The 19,614-nt window shown below is 39.9% G+C and overlaps 1 protein-coding gene across 1 annotated transcript in view; it reads left to right on the top strand.

The window, feature by feature from the left end:
* Nucleotides 1-18,006, top strand: part of Adamts6 (ADAM metallopeptidase with thrombospondin type 1 motif 6) — a 257,704-nt gene extending 239,698 nt beyond the window's left edge. Inside the window, exons 23-25 of the mRNA XM_052159904.1 lie at nucleotides 3,720-3,896; nucleotides 8,076-8,232; nucleotides 17,775-18,006. Of these exons, the coding sequence (XP_052015864.1) occupies nucleotides 3,720-3,896; nucleotides 8,076-8,232; nucleotides 17,775-17,884 (444 nt within the window). The 3' untranslated portion in view covers nucleotides 17,885-18,006. The remainder of the gene's footprint in view (nucleotides 1-3,719; nucleotides 3,897-8,075; nucleotides 8,233-17,774) is intronic.
* Nucleotides 18,007-19,614: the final 1,608 nt, after the last annotated feature.

Genomic DNA, 19,614 nt, shown 5'->3' with positions numbered 1-19,614 from the left:
TACACACACACACACACACACACAGACACACTTTATATTTTGATATGCCTAAAACATAATGGCTGGGCTACTTCCTGACCTCCACGTGGCCAATACAACATCCCTCTGATATTTCCGAGTTATTACTTAAAATCTGTGTTCCATCTTCGCTGTGCTAGGCCCAGCCATGCAGTCCTCTCAAGCCGCATTCCCCTGACTTCTGCAAGGCAACTATGTTCTCTGTCCCACACCTCTCAAGCATGGAACCTTGGTTCTCTGTCTCCCTACATGGCTTATCCTTTCCTCCTCAGTCTCTTGCCCAGGAATTCTAAAAAAGTCCAGCCTCTGTCTCCCTGCTCAGCCATTAGCTGCCAGCAACTTTATTTACCAATCAAAACCAAGTAGGGGCAGAGTTCCTTCAGTGTCTTAAATTCAGACATGCAGATTCTCAAGCAATTTTGCAGATCCAAATTAACATAATACAAGCAGCATTAGACCAAACCCACAACACTGGGGTTTATCTATGACAGTGTCTCCAGACAGTTCTACTTGGCTTTAGATCTTCAAAGGAGACATAGTATTCATTGCTACCCTGGGGAAATGACATTTCTGCTTGCTAAGTTTGTAGTAGTTATAAAAGGCTTTCCTCACCTTACTTCTGCTGTACTTTCCTTTCTCAAGAGGAACCTGAAATAGAGTCACAAGCCTTTTTAGCTGGTTATAATTGGAGATTGAAGGACAGGAGAATTTAAAGAGAAAAGGGAAGCTTCTTTAAAAAAAAAAAAAAAAGCTGAACAGAAACACAAAATATTGTAATGCACATGCCAGTGATTCCTGCAGTTAGAAACAAAAGGATTGCTGTGAGTTTAAAGACAGCCTGAGCTTCAAATACGTAAGTTCCGGGTAGGTCTACGTGGACTACAGAGTGAGTTCCTTCCTCAAATAAAAAAAGGCAAAAGATAGAAAAGAGGAAAAAGAACACCAATCATCCTTGAAAACAAAACCAAGACGCTTCTGGCAAGCAGTAAGGCCATCCTGTTTGTTCTCAACTGAGATGACCAGTCACCTTGAAGGAGGGGACCTTTAAATGGCGGCAAGATGGAGGCTCTTCAGTAACTATAAGCTGTTCTTCTGGATTTAATTCACACAGATTAAACTTACGCTTCTTTTGTAATTTGTATTCTACTTTGCTGGTCTCTGAAGTGATGCTCTCACGGCTTAAGAAGCTTAGAGTCATCCCTGGAAGCTGCCTGCAGTGCATGTGCGTGCTGAGGACACGTAATCACATTTCTGACATCTGTCTAGGAGAGCAGAATCAAAAGCCTAGAGGGAAGGGGTGCTAGGAAGCAGAGTGCACATGCTGGGAGCAGCACCTGAGATGGAGCAGTCATAGCTGGGATTGTTTCTCTCCAGATGACCTAGGAAAACTATTAGGTGCGGAGCAGCATTTAGGAAGTGCTGGCATTACTGTCTAGTTGAACACCATCTTTATTGCCATTTTTTTTTTTTTTTGTCAAGAGGGAGGAAATGGCTGTTGTCAGTCATGCCTGTTTATTTTTGCAAAGGTGGTTTTCCCTTTCCTTACTTTACCAAGAAGCCTAGCTCTTCCCTAGAGGGGTTAATATAAGGGAGGATAAACAGCACCAGAAGCCAGCACTCTCTGCCTTAGATAAACAGCATCTCTCACTATGGGAGAATCTGGCTCTAGAGAAGAACCAGCTAGGTTCGATATCTTTTTAATCCAATCTTTTGAAAACTGCAGCCTATTTTCTTTGGCCATACCCTGTGGAAGCTCTCCTGCTCTTTCTGCTCCCTCCTCTGACTGTCTGAGCAGAAGGATTTGCTGGATGGTTACACTCTAAATGAACCAATTCTAAATGATAGCCCTGCCTTTAGTATTGCCTCAGAAGTGATTTTTTAAATTTAATTTTAATATTACACCTAAGTAATACAGTATGTAAAGGCCAGAGTTGACAGTCTGATTATAGACATGGAGTGTTTGTGGCTAGCTCTGTAGGGCTCAGACCCAGTGTACTCACTGAACAAGAATGTGTGAACACTTCTCAGCATTTAACTAAGATCAAGTGGACTAACAATGTGCAGAAATGTACAGTAGTTCCCTTTAATCCTCTGGAACCCTCATGAGATGCTTTTCCTCTAAAGTTCATAAAATGTATTGTTGGAAGTAAAAGCAGAAAGCTGAACTATTAGGGAGTAGTAGTAAAATATCATGTGGGAAATTATATTTGCCTAAAATGTAATTCATGGTGATGGAAATGGAGACAAATCCTATCTGAAAAGAGTTGGATGAAGGAAAGCTGGTGGTTTATATGGGAAGAGTGTGGCCGTAGTGAGGGTATGTGGGTGTTGATTTGGCTGTGAAAATGAGTAATACTTCAAGATGCTTGTCTTTGATTTTAACTCCTCTTACCTTTGCCTCCACTGAAGGGATCTTAGAAGAATTGTGTGTTGTTGTCTTTAAAAATACATCTTGATGAATCTTTCTCTAAGTTGGAGAAAATAGTTTCCATTACTGGATTCATTGTGATAAAAGGACTGTATAGAATGCTTGACATTTTTATCTGAAAAAAAAAAACACACAATATTTTTCTCCCTTTCTATTTTCTCTCTGCCAATATGCCAGGCTCAAAGACTATGCCTAATAAAACCAGTCAAAAGCTAATTATGAGAAAACATATAAGAATTTAATTTCTATGCCCACTCTCATCATAGGCATTAGCCTATGTTCCCATGCCTGTCTCCTAAATAAGAAGACAGGTGTTTTGAATGGAGATCCTCATTTTCTCTCATGCCCCACCCCTCAAGTTCATGTAATTCCTCTAGACCAGTGGTTCTCAACCTTCCTAGTGCTGTGATCCTTTAATACAGCTCCTCATGCTGTGGTGACTTCCAACCATCAGTTATCTTTGTTGATGCTTCATAACTGTAATTTTGCTACTGCTAAGAATTGTAAACTTGCTTAGAGATAGAAGTTTGCCAGTTGAGAACCACTGCTATAGAAGATCAGGAAATATGTCTGAATGAAATGTTCAAATAGCATCTTGCACATATGTATAAGACCCTCATTGACTGAGAGGAGAAGAGGTTTGGAAAAAGGGTTCAGTAAACTGTAGAACTTCAGTCAGCCACTGCATTTAGAGGCAGGTAAAGGAGAGGGTTTGAGACATAGGAAGAAGTGTCCTTTTCTTGGTTTGAAGAACTGACACTCAGTTCTTAATGCTTGTGACTTATGGACATGAGAAAGACCAGAAGTATTTGTTCAATAACGCTTTCTTGCAGGCATATATATTCTTGATACTGTGAAAATAGTTGATCTACTCCATTGCCAACTTGCTCTACAAAGACACGTTCTTGTGATCCACTAATAATATAAAAGTTCCCTTTCAAAGACTACACCCAGTAAGCTTCCACATTCCAGAACTTAGCAGAACCTTATCACAGCTGAAGGAGGCCAAGAATAGGAAAGAATAGAAGAATAAGCCTATCCCTAATAAAAGAAGAAAATGTTAGCCAAGAAAAGCAAACATTGATTTTAGCTCTTAAAGGCCTTAGGGAAAAGATAAAAGTACTTCCCTTTACGCTGACTGTTGAAGGAGCTTCATAACTGAGAACGTTTCCCTAAGTGTCTATTTTATACAGATGCACATTTACTTCAAGACTTTCTTCACACTTTTCCTGTATTTAAATTGTTGTTAGTTAATATTTGTTTTTATTTCCAGTGTACTCCAAAATGTGGTTCAGGATTCAAGCATCGGATTGTTCTGTGCAAGAGCAGTGACCTTTCTAAAACATTCCCAGCTGCACAATGTCCCGAGGAGAGCAAGCCTCCTGCTCGAATCCGCTGCAGTCTGGGCCGCTGCCCTCCTCCCCGCTGGGTGACAGGAGACTGGGGCCAGGTAAGGCAGCCAGATGTGGGCTCCTTTGAGATACAAACCTGAGCTTTTTGATTCCATCATTGTGAAGGCTTAAGAATAAGAATTAACTCATAGAAATCCTAAGTGTGAGATCTGTATGTGAAACTACACAAGCCATTGAAACCAGCTGTTAACACATCCCCACTTAGCCACATTTCTCCACATCTGTAATCACTCCACTCTATTGCTAGCATTATTGTTCTTGTTATCATTTGGGAGTTTTGAGACAGGGTCAAAACTTTGTGTATGCCATACTGGCTTCAAACTTACAATCCTCCTGTCTCAAACTGTTACTAGCAGGGATAACGGGCATGCACTACCATTCAAACCCCATAAGTCCCAAGTTCACCTGTTCTTTGGTGAACTAGCATTTCAAGTTCAATGTCAAATAGACTCAATAACTGTAAATTATTGTAGGGTTCCACAGCACTGGAAGCCTAGTTCTCAAATAATTTAGTAACAAATCAGTTAATACCAATGTCTTAGCTTTTAGCATTTCCACTCGTAAAGTATATAATTCCTCCTAACCTCACAATGAAGCTTTTGGTGCCTTAATTAAAATACCCATGGGATTGATAAGATAAAAAATTAATAATACTTATACTTCAAATTACTTTTCTCTGATGTATACTGTGAATCAGGATACAATACATAGGGCTATTGACATGTCTTATATATTTTATATCAAACTATTTTTTAAATATGTATTTATTTATTTTATGTATATGAGTACACCATTTCTCTCTTCAGATACATCAGAAGAGGGCATCAGATCCCATTACACATGGTTGTGAGTGGGAACTGAACTCAGGACCTCTAGAAGAGAAGTCGGTGCTCTTTTTTTTAATTCGATATATTTTTTATTTACATTTCAAATGATTTCCCATGTTCTGGACCCCCACTCCCCGAAAGTCCCATAAGCTCCCTTCCCTTCCCCTGTTCTCCCACCCACCCCTTCCCACTTCTCTGTTCTGGTTTTGCCCTATACTGCTACACTGAGTCTTTCCAGAACAAGGGGCCACTCCTCCGTTCTTCTTGTACCTCATTTGATGTGTGGATTATGTTTTGGGTATTCCAGTTTTCTAGGTTAATATCCACTTATTAGTGAGTGCATACCATGATTGATCTTTTGAGACTGGGTTACTTCACTTAGTATGATGTTCTCCAGCTCCATCCATTTGCCTAAGAATTTCATGAATTCATTGTTTCTAATGGCTGAATAGTACTCCATTGTGTATATATACCACATTTTTTGCATCCATTCTTCTGTTGAGGGATACCTGGGTTCTTTCCAGCTTCTGGCTATTATAAATAGGGCCGCTATGAACATAGTGGAGCATGTATCCTTATTACATGCTGGGGAATCCTCTGGGTATATGCTCAGGAGTGGTATAGCAGGATCTTCCAGACCCTTGAGGATATCGGTACAGGGGGAAAGTTTTTGAACAGATCACCAATAGTGTATGCTCTAAGATCAAGAATTGACAAATGGGACCTCATAAAATTACAAAGTTTCTGTAAGACAAAGGACACCATCAAAAGGACAAATCGGCAACCAACAAATTGGGAAAAGATCTTCACCAACCCTACATCAGATAGAGGGCTAATATCCAATATATACAAAGAACTCAAGAAATTAGACCCCAGAAAACAAAATAACCCTATTAAAAATGGGGTACAGAGTTAAACAAAGAATTTTCACCTGAAGAACTTCGGATGGCTGAGAAGCATCTTAAAAAATGCTCAACTTCATTAGTCATTAGGGAAATGCAAACCAAAACAACCCTGAGATTTCACCTCACACCAGTCAGAATGGCTAAGATTAAAAATTCAGGAGACAGCAGGTGTTGGCGAGGATGTGGAGAAAGAGGAACACTCCTCCACTGCTGGTGGGGTTGCAAATTGGTACAACCACTCTGGAAATCAGTCTGGCGGTTCCTCAGAAAACTGGGCACCTCACTTCTGAAAGATCCTACTATACCACTCCTGGGCAGTCAGTGATCTTAACCACTGAGCCATCTCTCCAGCCCTATATCAAACTATTTTATGCTTCAAGTTATATTTTTATTTTTTAATAATAAAAAATAATCACTTATTTGTGCCGGGGCTCAAATGTAGGTCATCACTTTTGGTGGCTACCCTCTTTATCCACTGAGGCTTTTTGCTAGCCCGGTTCTTATTTTCATTCTTTCCTTAATTCCTTATATATGTAGTTAATTCATGCTATCTTGCTTATCAACCATGTTCAATTCATTTAAAAAGTCATGAAAATAACTATAATGCCTATGTTAATAAAATTTAGTCATTATACAGTATACACACACAAATATATTTCATATTTCAAAATGTCAGACCATTCCTGGTAAAAATGAGTACAATTCTATCAAGTAAAAAGCTTCTATCAAGTTTTATTTAAAAGAACACCAAATTGGTATATTTTAAGTAGTAGGGAAATTAAATACTGTTCTTCTAAATATCAAAGAGGAAATCTGTTAAGCCACATTAAGAAAACAGTATGCAGCTACAAGTGGCCACTAGCATTTGAGAGACTTAGGCAGGAGGCTCTTGAGATCAAGGGCAGCCTGTACTATATACTGTAACTCTCTTTAGTAATAATAATATCACAGAAAGTAAATTGCTAATGGCTGGTAAAGTGATTCAGTAGGTGAATTGCTTGCTATGTAAGTATGAGAGCCTAAATTCTAATTCCCAGCACCGATGTACAAAAGCCAGATGTAGTAGTATGTGTCTGTAACCTCAGCACAGAAAAAAGTGGAGACAGGATGAGTTTTGTTACTTGCTGACCAGCCATCTAGCTGACTCTGGGGATTCCAGGCTCAATGAAAGATATTATGTCATGAAAATAAGGTGGAGAGTTACTGAGGAATATTTCCAACATCAACTTCTGACATCCACATGCATGTATACTACATGTGTGTACATATACACATACACCATATAGCACACATATACCACATACACACACAAAAAAAAAACATTGGAGTGGATTTTTAGGTAGCCAGTTCTCATGAACAGGGCAGCACCTACACTCCTTTTGTGTTTTGCCTGGAAGATGGTCAGTATCCTACAATATATAGAGACACTTTGCTCTGTGTCCAGACCTATGAGAAGTGTGATCATAAAATAACCAAAGTTTTGCATCTCTACAGAATCACTTAGTTTAAGTCACAAATTCTCAACTAGAATATGCTTGATAAAATTAGGCATTTTACTGCTAACATTGCATTATTAACAAAATGCTTTACTCAGTTTAATAGTACATAATTGACATTACACTATTGAAGGTTCTATACAGACATGGTGTTATGAATTTTACTTTAAACCAGGTACTTAATTAGCTTCATGTAGTTGAAAAGAGGAAAGCATGCTAACTGGCTAATACAGACTGTTTCTAAATTTGTGGCTGATAAAAATTCATGATATTACTCAAGCTCTTTTTTATTTTATTTTTTTAAGATTTATGTATTTATTATATCTAAGTATACTATAGCTGTGTTCAGACACACCACAAGAGGACATCAGATTTCATTACAGATGGTTTTGAGTCACCATGTGCTTGCTGGGAATTAAACTCACAACCTTCAGAAGAGCAGTCGGCGCTCTTAACTGCTGAGCCATCTCTCCAGCCGTCAAGCTCTTTTAAAAATCTGTATTCATATTAGCATACATGGTGTGTATGTATAATGTGTACATGCACACATGTGCCACAGTGAATATTTGGAAGTCCTAGGACAACTCTCTGGAATGAGTTCTCCCCTTCTACCTTTATGTGGATTCCAAAGGTAGAACTCAGGCCACCAGGCTGTGGGGTAAGACTTTGCTCACTGAATGGCCTTCACCTCTCCTATGAGATCTCCTCCTTACTCTCTTCTTAGTCCTGCCAAGCTTGTTCAGAATAGTTACAGCCCAAGACACTGCCATCCCTTGTCTTCTGAGTATTAGATGGCTTCTGTTTTCTAGAACAACAATTCAATTCTTGAGTTTTGAAACCCATTCCATAGTAAAATGAACAAGTCACATGCCTCTCAATAATGATTGCATAGGGTCTTTAAAAGATAATGTGTACAATAATTAAAGTAATATCTTTTTATCTGAGAAACAGTGAAAATCAGTATTTTTTTTCAATATCTTTGAATTTAGTGCTCTGCTCAGTGTGGCCTTGGACAGCAAATGCGAACTGTCCAGTGCCTCTCCTATACTGGACAGGCGTCTGTTGACTGTCCAGAAGCTGTTCGTCCTCCATCCATGCAGCAGTGTGACAGCAAATGTGATAGCACACCTCTCTCCAGTACTGAAGGTGAGTACCCCAAAAGTGCTTGACTCTCTGTGACTCGCCTCTACTGCTCCCAACATTGGAAGAGTCCCCTGACTCACAGTTAGGGTATAGCATGTTCTAAGAGTTTGTGAAAGCTGTTGTTTGACTGGCCTATAACCAGGAAAACTATTTTATTCTGATCGTTTTATTATATGTTTAATATTGTCACTCAACATCTGGGGAGAAATGTACATGTCTTTAAAGTGACATGTCAGAGTAGCTATCTCTAAGGTCATATCTAACTTAGTGTTCTGGTTGACCTTTGCCAGAACTCTGGAAATGCTTCCTACAATGAGTCCATTCTTGTCAGCGACACATGTGGCACATGCCTTTAATCCTTGCATTCAGGAGGCTGAGGAAAACAGATCTCTATGAGTTTGAGGCTAATCTAAACAGTGAGTTCCAAGACAACCAGCACTCTGTAGAGAGACCCTGTCTCAAAACACTAGAAAACAAAAGAAGAGCAACCGCAGAGTCCTCATAATACATATGAAGAAAGCACATGTTTAAAGCTGTGTGTCTTAAATACCAGTCTCTCCATGAAGGCTAAGAAAGGAGGGCCAGGGTCTTTATACTTTGAAATTTCTTTCTTTTTCTTATACACTGAAAAATCCTTTTGTTAACAGCAGATGCTAGACAAAATCCTGAATATTATCTTTCATTTAAGTAAAAGTATTTAATCCACGTACACATCATTCAAAATATCTTGAATGGTACTATGTGTGAGATTTCTGAAATTATCCAGAATATTACAATAATATAGCATAGTCAGGAATTTCAGGCTTTCTTCTATAAAATATATGCACAGGCTCACCAACGGCAACTGAAGCCATGGAATTGAATTATATAGAGACCTAGCTCTGCTCTTAAAACAAACAAAAAGGAACAAAAAAATATAAAGTCTATTAACTTTCTAATGTAAATGAAATATTTATAAGCCTCCTCAAAAGAGGTCTATTTCTTTTAGTTTTCTCTATCCAGTTTGAAGAATGTTCTTTAAAATGTGTTCATGGTTTTAAAGTTCCTTTAGGATTTTAATTGGAAAAGCATGATCATCTTGTGTGGTATGTACCTTGCAATCGTTGACAAGGCCTGTTTGTTATCTAAGACTCCACACAATGCATTTGTTATAATGTGTGCTACATTTTAAGAATTGTGTAGCCATATCCCACATTAATTTAAAATTGTAATTTTAATTTGCAAACCTATAGCTCTAATACCATCTACTTGTTCCTATAATAAGGTGTATCCTAGAAATGTAGCTTCCATATCTTGAAAATAATTCAAACTGTATAGCAAACAGAAGCTGTTTTCTTGAAAATAGATGTCTTTTAAGTGATCTCAATGAAAACATCTCTCTTCTATGAGATTATTGCAAATAACTCTCATGCATTGTAAGTTATTAGCAATCTATCTTTTAGGTTTAAGAGGCCTTTCTTTTACTTCAGAATTGGAAGATGCAAGGTTAAATGGGAAAGAAGATGTAACTAATCCATTAAACAACTCTGTCTATTTGATCCTTTAATAATATTTGAGATTATATTTGCACATATATAATCTTTCTGTATTATTTATCTGTATAATGTCATACAATTTTTTAATAATCTTCTGTGAAATATTATTTCTGACGAAAACAAAAGCAAAAAACTGAGGCCGGTGCTTCAGCATAGGCACAAAGGAGCCATGGTAGTTAGCCCAGATTGCAACTCTGATGGTAATTTGCCCAAAGTACTAGGAAGTAGTAGACACAGAAGGCAGGGTTTGAACCCAGGTTTGGCAAAGCTTTGAAGCATGTTGATTTTATCTGTATTTACATGCTATTCATTTTCACTGGGAAAGCATTTTTCTATATACCCCATGCTGGCAGGTGTTAATAATATTTCTGCCTCAGTCTTCCAAACTATAATTATAGGAGCATGCCTCCACTTCCAGATTTTTTTTTTTAATTTAAAAAAGAGAGGTATCGCTTTCTTGGCCTTTTGGCTAAGATCAAGTGTAAAAAAGAAAGGTAAATGTGCTGTTCAAAGTCATTTATGTGAGTTCTAAGGGAGATCCTAATGGAGATCAGTGACTTTAACCTTTTGGATCAAACATCCTCCACAAGCTTAGTGGTCTGTGAGTCAGCTGTAATGTGTGGTTGGAGAAGTCCAAGGTGTATTCAGAAATCAGTGTTTGATCCAATCCTAAGTTGTCACCAACAGAGGAAATGGGCATGCAGATGGCAGGAGAGGGTTTTATACAAACGTAATTACTTCGGTTTGGGAATCAAATTGAAGAAGAAAGATGGACTTCTTAGGAAAAATCAGGAGGACCATCACAAACATAATGACTTGGGTGTGGGGGCTCAGATGGGAGAAAATAAGATGGACTTCTTAGGAAAAATCTGAAGGGCCAGTTTCTAGTTAATAATGCATAGTTGGAAGAACAAAGCTATCAGGAGAGTCAGGCTCCCTTGACTCCCAGGGAGAGGCTGGTAGAAGGCAGTTTCCATTGCAGAGCAGGTTAGGGGAGCTCTCTCAGGATCAGAGTGCTGAGGATAAAATGGTCACTCGCCTACTCAATATTTTTTATAAAAATAATAAAGTTTCAAATACTCAACAAAGTTGAAAGACTTCAGTGAAGACTCACCATCTATTGCATTAACATTTTAGCAAACTTGCTTTATTTTAGATATAATTCATCCTTCAAGGTGATAGGAGTTTGGGGCTCTTTGCTTGCTTATTTTGTTTACAGCTTTTCTTATATCCCCCTGCACACTGTCTTCTTTCATCTCCACCTTCCTACACCTCTGCTTGCTCCCCTCCTCCGTAAACCTCTCTCACATTCATGTCTATTTGTTTTGTTTTGTGGCCCACTGAGATTAATCAAGGCCATATGTGTAACCGTGGGTTTGGAACTATCCACCGGAGCCTGGTGAGCTCAGCAGACGGTACATGACTGCAGACAGTGTGTGTTTGAGAACATACTCCATTCATCCTGCCATTAATCCATTTACTTTGCCAAACACCAAGACTAGGGATACCACAAAGTTCTGTCCACAAAGGAAGCATAATTTAGTAGGAACAGTGACATGCAGACTGCCATGGTGAGTAGTATTTCAGCAGAGACATAAAGACGCTCTTCGAGTACATAGAGAGTGTGATGAATGAGCAGAGCACTCCCAGCACAGGCGCTGGGCACTGGTGCACTGACAGGCTACCAAGAAGATGCTGGGAAGTGGGGTGTCCCTGCTTGAGGCAAGTATGTACAACCATAATTGAATTAGAGTAAGATAAAAAATGAACACAGAGAAAATTTAAAAATGGAGAGAAGTTTAAGCCAGTCAGAGATAATAAGAGAAAAACCAGAAGCAGAACATTGAGACATTAAAATGGCAAAGATATAGGAGACAGAAAAGGGCAGTGCAGTTTGCTGTGTTCAACATCTGCTTTTGTTCTTTCCTTTCTGAAAGCCTTCAGTGAAAGGTTAAAACTTCATAGGCAGGCCCCTGACAGGCCTGACAGGCTGCCACTGTGAGGGTAACACCACATCACTGCCAGCAGTGAATTATACACAGACTGGGTACCACCACATTTAAAATACAAGTTTTTCAAGTGCATATGGCAGTTGGTCTAGCCCATTCAAGCTTACCTGAAATTCTATCTCCAAATGCCATTTTATTCATTGCTCATGCAGTTTCACATTTCCTCAAGTTTATATGGGGAATCTTTTTAGCACAAGGCACTCTGTCATCTAGTATTTGTTGCTGGCAGATAGTGATTCATGGTGTGCCACGGGCTAGTAATTAACCGAGAAAGCTGTGCGTAGTAAGCGTTGGTCTACGAGCTTGAGTGTCACATGGAGCCTTTGCTGGGTCTCAGTTTCCCCCAGACACACTTCTCTGAGAAAATCTAGCCAGCTCCTAACAAAATTATGAAACACATAGTTACAGAATTTAGTCCTTAGTATGGAATCTGAACTATGAAAATCAATAAGAAGAACAAGACTTTAAATTGAAGACTTCAATTTAAAGGAGATAGGGATAAGGGTTTCTGTTTTCCTTCATCACTTCAAGGAGCTTCTAATCCTCTTGGCATTCCATGTATAGTACTGTCATTTGAGTTGGGATTACACCACCTTGAATGTGGGTGGCATCCAGGGGATAAGACTGAGGGGAAGAGAGAAGAGGAAGGGAAGCAAAACAGACAGCAATCGTCTACATTAACCTGAAGCCGGAGTGGTGGCTGATATCACCTTGCTTCAGGCTTGTTAGTTCATCCCTTACTGCCGAAATGCATCAAGTGCACCTAGTATAGTTTTAGGTGAAAAGTACCCAGACACCAGCTGCTGAACTGCATGTCCATGCACCTCTTAGCTCTCTCATTTCTTGGTGGGCTCTCCATTTCCATGGACAAGTTATCACAAGCTGAGCATTGTTTTTTAATCCAAAAGATAAACCTTAGATGCTCAATTTATAGCTCCATTTACTGTACTCTTATGAATCTTACAAGGAGCTTACAGGTGGACCAAACCAAGCTTTAAAGTTGTAATGACTGAATCCAAGTGCACCCTAAATCCATAGCCTCTGTTTAATCTTGAAAACATACTTCTAGGTCAAAGTTCTGAAAGATTAATGTAAAACACCTGAGAGAAACTTATTAGCACATCAACAAAAAGTGTGTTTATATATTTCTTATGAAGTATCTTTTCTAATTTTGTTACTTAAAGCTACCAAAGTCTATTTCCAGAATGTGTGGTAGGTTAGTTACAATTCTAATGTGTCTAGTTTATATGAAAAGAGTTTGTGAGCACTGCCTGAGTTATTCTCCCTGTAACACTGTATGACAGTTTATCTTCAGGAGTAGAGTAGGGTATAAAAAGAGTCGAGACAAAAACGCATCCTAATATCTACATGGCGAGGACTCCAGAGTACAAAAACAATAGAAAGAATGTAGGACATGATGATACAGAAGACAAAATCAGATGCCCTCATCTTAAACTCTGTGCCCTCTGACTCAGATGCTATTGCTAAAAGGCAGCAGAAAAGTGGCCCAGTGATGGCATATCTTTCTGTAATGGAGAAAATGTGACAGTAGAGACCAAATCTTTAAACAGATCAAATACAGAAAACATTATGCCCTCCACTAAACCTGAAGTATCTACTTTAATACTTTCACTAGAGCACTGAAGATCACTGAGAAACTAAAACATATTTCTGTTATGATTTTTTTTTTACTTCAGAGGAAAAATGTGATTTTTTTCTTCCCACAAAAGTCTACCTTACTGTCAGGCCATATGGTAGATGTTTTAAAGAGGAACCTTCAAACTCACTTCTACTCTTGGGTATTTAACCAACGGATTGCTAGTAAGCAGAGCACAAGACTAGTAAGCATCCATGTTTAATGCAAAACTCACAATAGCTAAGTGTGGACCCAACCTAGGTCTCCAACAGCAGAGGAATAGATAAAAAATATTTTAAAAAAATATAAAGAAGAACAAACTTATGTGCAGGAAAATGGGTGCAACTGGAGATAACCACAGTAAGTGAATTAAGCCAGTCTCAGAAAGACTAATATCATGCTTTCTCTTACTTATGGATTATGCATTTTAAATAGATAAATAAAATCACTTAGATTATATGACATGAAAATAGATGCAAAACTTTCTAGGAAAGTAAAGGGGACTAACAGAAGAGGGTAATACAAGGAGGGGAGATATCAGGGTGTGTGTTAAATGCACAGGACATTGTTACATGAAGATGATCTTATATAGCACAATCTGTACAGTGAATACACAGTGAAAACTGTTTTAAACTATAAGTTAGCTGTATGATATATTAGCTCAAACTATTTCATAATTTTAACATATTTTGAAATTAGGCAGACTAGTAAGGAGCTAAGTTTTATAATTAAGACCTCACAAATATATCAGCAGTGTGTCAGGACCAGCAGCCCTCGCTTGCTAAATTAGAACATCTGTGCTGAGGTGGAAATCACCAGTATCTTTAATCCTGGTTTAGAGATTTTGGAGATTCTGTTCAGCTTTCTATAGTAACAGGGCTCTAAAACATTTGTCAGTCATCAAATGCTTACTAATGTAACTACAATGAGAAAAAGTTAGGAGGAATAATTCAGTCTATTCTGAATGCCTGGGACCTAGAAACATTTTTCTTTTCTCCCAAACATTTCTTCCCTTCTCTAAGAAGGTGGATCAAACTCTCAAAAGTTTTAAGACCTGGCCATGATACGGCACAGCCTGACCTACCATTGTGTCAGCTCAAATAGAGACCTAAATTTTCATTTCAGTGCTAAGAATGCTGCCAAAACAAGAGTGCCTTTGCAATCAGACAAACCTGAGGGTTGACCTCAGTCTTTATAGTAATTAGCTCTATGACCCAGCATGGGTTCCAAAACCTTTCTAAGCTTAAGCTTTGCTGTCTATGGAAAGCTGACATTTCACATACTTAAAAGAATTAAATATAAAAGTAGAAAACTGCCTAGGGTTATGCCTGACATAAAGGAAGTGCTTGATAAATCATACTGTTTAATGCTGTTACTAAATTCAGCTCTTGTGGAGTTAAAAGACTGAGCAATAAAAGACTACTTGTGGCTGAGCGTTGGTGAACATGCTTTCATCAGTCCAAATGTGTAATAAACTGATTTTTCTAGACACAACAGTTCCTAGAAGGCAAAACCAAAGAGTAGGAACTGGACCTGCCACATGGCCCTGTTTAGGAGCTCCACACTGCAACAATGTTCTGTATAGCCCCAGTACCTATCTCACCAAGGTCTGCTGTCTGAGTCTCAGCCATCCTCAGAGCTCTTCCCTAGCTGCTGGCTGCTGGCCCTGGTCTGCCTACACTGTTTAATAGCTTTCTGTTAATTCTCTGTCTGCATAAATGTGTAGACCTTCCTGGCAGCCTGTGCTCATCTGACAGATCTCAGAGTAATGATGTATGATGGGTGTTGTCAGAGGCAGGGAGAGCTACCCAGCTGTGGCTTACTGAGCTGGATGCCTTGGCCTGGGCTTCTCACTGCATGCATCACCTCATGTGTGCTTTGCCAAGTGAGCAGGGCTTCTTCTGCTCTTCCTTTCTGAGCTTTAGAGTTGTGAATGTTAAAAGAGGCTGAGCCAGAGTCCACTATAGTCTCACTGGCTTCACACCTTCCTGGCATGTGTGCTCACCCACAGCCTCACTGGCTTCATACTTTCCTGGCCTGTGTGCTCACCCACAGCCTCACTGGCTTCACACCTTCTGGTCCTTGTGTGCTCACCCACAGCCTCACTGGCTTCACACCTTCCTGGTCTATGTGCTCACCCACAGCCTCACTGGCTTCATATCTTCCTGGCCTGTGTGCTCAACCACAGCCTCACTGGCTTCACACCTTCCTGGCCTGTGTGCTCACCCACAGCCTCACTGGCTTCATATCTTCCTGGCCTGTGTGCTCAACCACAGCCTCACTGGCTTCACACCTCCTGGTCCTTGTGTGCTCACCCACAGCCTCACTGACTTCACACCTTCCTGGCCTGTGTGCTCAACCACAGCCTCACTGGCTTCACACCTTCTGGTCCTTGTGTGCTCACTTGGAACCAGCTCCCACCACTCTATGCTTGACCCTGCTTCTAGGACCTGATGATTTTCTTTCAAGGAAGTTAGTTGAGAACTAACTTAGCAAGGGTATTAAGAAGTTTGGGTATTAAGAAGACACCTGGACTAATACCAACTTGCATCCCACTCCTGTGGACTATATATAGTTTATGGCCTCCACTTGCAGAAGAAAGTCCAGATTCCAGCCCCTACCCAAGGAAAAATCCTCCACTGTTTATATTTGGGTGGGTAGAAAAAGAAGAATTTACAAATATTCTATTTCATTCATTATACATTTTTTTTAAAAATCTGTTCACAACGTCTAAATCAAAGGGTTGAAATGTCTGTATTTACTCACATTTTGCTCAACTCAATTTTCCAGATCTAATATATCTTCCAAAAGCAGAGTCATGATTCTTCAATAGTTATGACCTAAAGAATATTGCTCTCTCTTAGGTCTCCGAGCTGATTTGTGTCTCTGGGGGAAATATTTTCTCAGTAGTAATTGAATACTGTATCTTCATTGAGAAGGTTACCATGTATCCTCTTGCTTCCTTCCTAAATTCAGACAAGAAGTACACTAATCCTTAACTACCAGTGACAGCAGGAGCAGTCCTGTCTCCTGCACTCACTGCTCCGCACTCTGCAGAAGAGGACGCTCAGAAGGCTCTGTCGTCTGATTTCCTTTCTCAGTGCAAGTTTAACTGTGCTGTTTTCATGACGCACCTTTCATCTCTCAACACAAACGAACTTACTGAGATTCCCTAATACAAAATCTTCCAATCAAATTTCTAACTCTTCTTCCCTTTTGTGTTGACTCTTGAGCAGGGGAGTTAACAGCTCTCAAATATAACAGAGAGTTTATATTTGTAGATTTGAGGGTTCCTAGTTCAAGTTTTAAGACTTTGCTGAAAGAGCCTATAAAGTGTGAGCGGAAGACAGAACCTCACTCTTTAAGGAGAGCTAGGAGTGGTCTCCTTGGTTTGTACTCAGTTTCCCATGCTTATGCAGATTCTAAAGCCAGGACAAAGCACACAAACAATAAAAATTGTGCTACATTGAATCATACCTGGGCCTACATGAGTCTGAATTGCCTTAAGTAGTTTTCTCAGGATACATCAGAATAACCAGGTAGAGGAATGTGAAAATTTAATTGCTGTATTCCCAAGTATTTTTAAATCCCCAAATAAAATAATAAAATAAAATAACCATAATACTAGAGAAGAGTCACCTTTGCACTAGTAGTTTTTACCAATGGGAGAGGAAGGTGTGGCTCCTGTCACTCAAAGTCCTCAGTCCCTGTGGGAGGTGAGGGAAAGCTCTAACAGTGATGAGAAAATACACACGGGGCAAAGAAGACTGTATCTCACGTCCACATTTTAAAGAAAGATGTTTCTGTTTCTAAAGCCCACAGACTGCTGCCCTGGGAGGCCAGCTCTTCACAGCTCCCCCCTTGTACTGGAGTGGCTGAATCCAGACCACTGTCTGCAGTTCTTTGCATGCAGTATTACTGAAAGACATGTGGACTTTGGTATCAAACAATGCAACTCATGTTTGATTCTGGATAACCTTACACGTTGAGTAAAATAACCCTTGAGAAAGAAGCAATAAAAGCACTGTAAGAAAAATGACTCATGTTTCCAAGATGTCTAAAGTGATCACTCATCCCAGCAAATGGTAATTCTTTCAAGACACAGTGGGCATGCACCACACTTATAAAAGTCTGCAAGAAAAGCCTTGCATTTTTTTTTTTAAATTGTGTTAAAATATACCAAAAGAATGTTTCTGGTAGGCTGTTCCAGACAATGTGCTTAAAAACAAAAACAAAATTTAAAGCAAAGTCAGAGGGGTGTACAAGTGAAGGTGGATCGGCCAGCGGGGCCCCTGCTGCTGGGCAGGTTTATCAGTTTGTTTATGTGACTCTAATTGTTTCCCACTTTCCGCCTCCTTTTGTTAGAGTGCAAAGATGTGAACAAAGTGGCTTATTGCCCACTGGTGCTGAAGTTCAAGTTCTGCAGCCGAGCATACTTCAGACAGATGTGCTGTAAGACTTGCCAAGGACACTGACCTGCAGAAAGCCAGAGGGTCCTGTCATTTCATCGTGGAAATGTGTCCATCAAAGAGAGCCACCCAGAGGAAGTGGATGGATGTCCTTACAAAAGCATTACCCTGTGGAAAATGTAACCACTGGTCAGCCCCAGCTGACAGGATTTCAATATTATTTTAACTTCTGTGAAGTGGGATTTATTGATCCAAAGTGCTGGACACGGTATCAGGAGGGAATGCCAGCTCCGAGAGATCCAAACAACACAGGAAACCCGCTTACTGTGGAACGTTTGTGCTCTTTCGAGTAAATCTAACAGCCTGTTTACCTCCTTGGACCATTAAGATAATTTTTATTATGGACTTAGCAATGACACTGAATCCATTTGTATTTAAGACTGTTTAAAATGTAGTTATTATGACTTGGTTAACTATGAAAGTAGCAAAGATTCAGAATTCTTAAGTCATAGCTTAAAATATTTACTACTCTTTATCACACCACAATAGCACCACAATTTAAATTATAAAATGGGCTTTAAACTATAATTTAAGAAACAATTATAAATCAAAAGTAATGAAAGTTTGTATTATTTTTCTTTATCCCACTCAATTTCCTTAGGAATAACCCTGTTCTGAGCACTGCTGTGAGCCATGTATAAACTCTATTAAACAGTGAGGGCTTGGGTTGAAGCCGCGCAGCAATTGCTGCAGCTGTGCAAGTCTATAAACTCAGTGCTAAGAGTCTGTAGCCAACTTGCCATTGTGCAAGTGAAGCTGAGATTTCCATTAAAACTTTAAGAGAAAAACATTTCAATTTCATGCAGAAGCCAGACCTAGGGTATGGCAGAGACTGAAGCACCAGGCCCGTTGCAGCCATCACGTGGGATGCCTTGTGTGAGTCGCGCAGACTCCTTAGTGTTTACATCCTCACCAGGCACAGATCAGCCTCTGCCCTGCTGGGCTGTTGCAGGCATGGTAAGCTTATGGAGATGGCGCCACGCAGAAGATAAGCTGGCCTCGTAGCAGCCGGGCGGGCCCTTTTTCCATTTGCTGACTTTACGATGGCTTCCAGATGTCCCTTCTTTGATATGGTAGAAGGGCATTTATTTATATGAGAGCAAGTGTATACGTGTGTGTATGTGTGTGTGTGCAGACGCTCCTGAGTGGGGGAACAGGTGAGTTTGCTTGCATATAAATGTGCTGTTTCTGTGAGTTTTAAAGTAGGGAAGGATAACCAAAGGAAAGAAGCCCCACGAGAGATCACCAACTAGAAGTTTAAAAGTCACTTGACCACATAATTATTATAGATATTCTAAATGGCAGTTAACTGTGAACCCCGGTTCTCTGGGTGAGTCAGGTTCTAAAAACCAGACCTTACTGAACTGAAATGACTAGCTTAGGCGTTCCCGTCTTCGAGCCTCACAGGTTGCCATCAAACGATTCAACAGCTAGACTTGTTAAGGGTACTTGCTTATGTTAATACTTGGTACTTGAGCACGTGCGGCTTGCAGTAGGTTGTTGGTAGATGTGCTTTGTGTCGAGCACACCTCCTTAGTCCTTCACATACGTGCCCCATACACAGAGCCCCATCTAAAACACAAACTATGCATGTCTCACTTATCCACCACTGAGCTCTGAAGATGGATTCTGGTGTGCCACCTATGTGGTGACCTTAGAAAGGCTGTCACCGAGGGCCTGCTCAGCTTCTCACTTGCTGTGTACAGTTGGATGTTAGCCCACACTGCAGTGTGACC

Source organism: Apodemus sylvaticus, chromosome 16, assembly GCF_947179515.1.
Source record: "Apodemus sylvaticus chromosome 16, mApoSyl1.1, whole genome shotgun sequence".
Taxonomy (NCBI): Eukaryota; Metazoa; Chordata; class Mammalia; order Rodentia; family Muridae; genus Apodemus; species Apodemus sylvaticus.
Note: the sequence above shows the minus strand (reverse complement) of the source record. Positions and strands in the feature narration are given on the sequence as shown.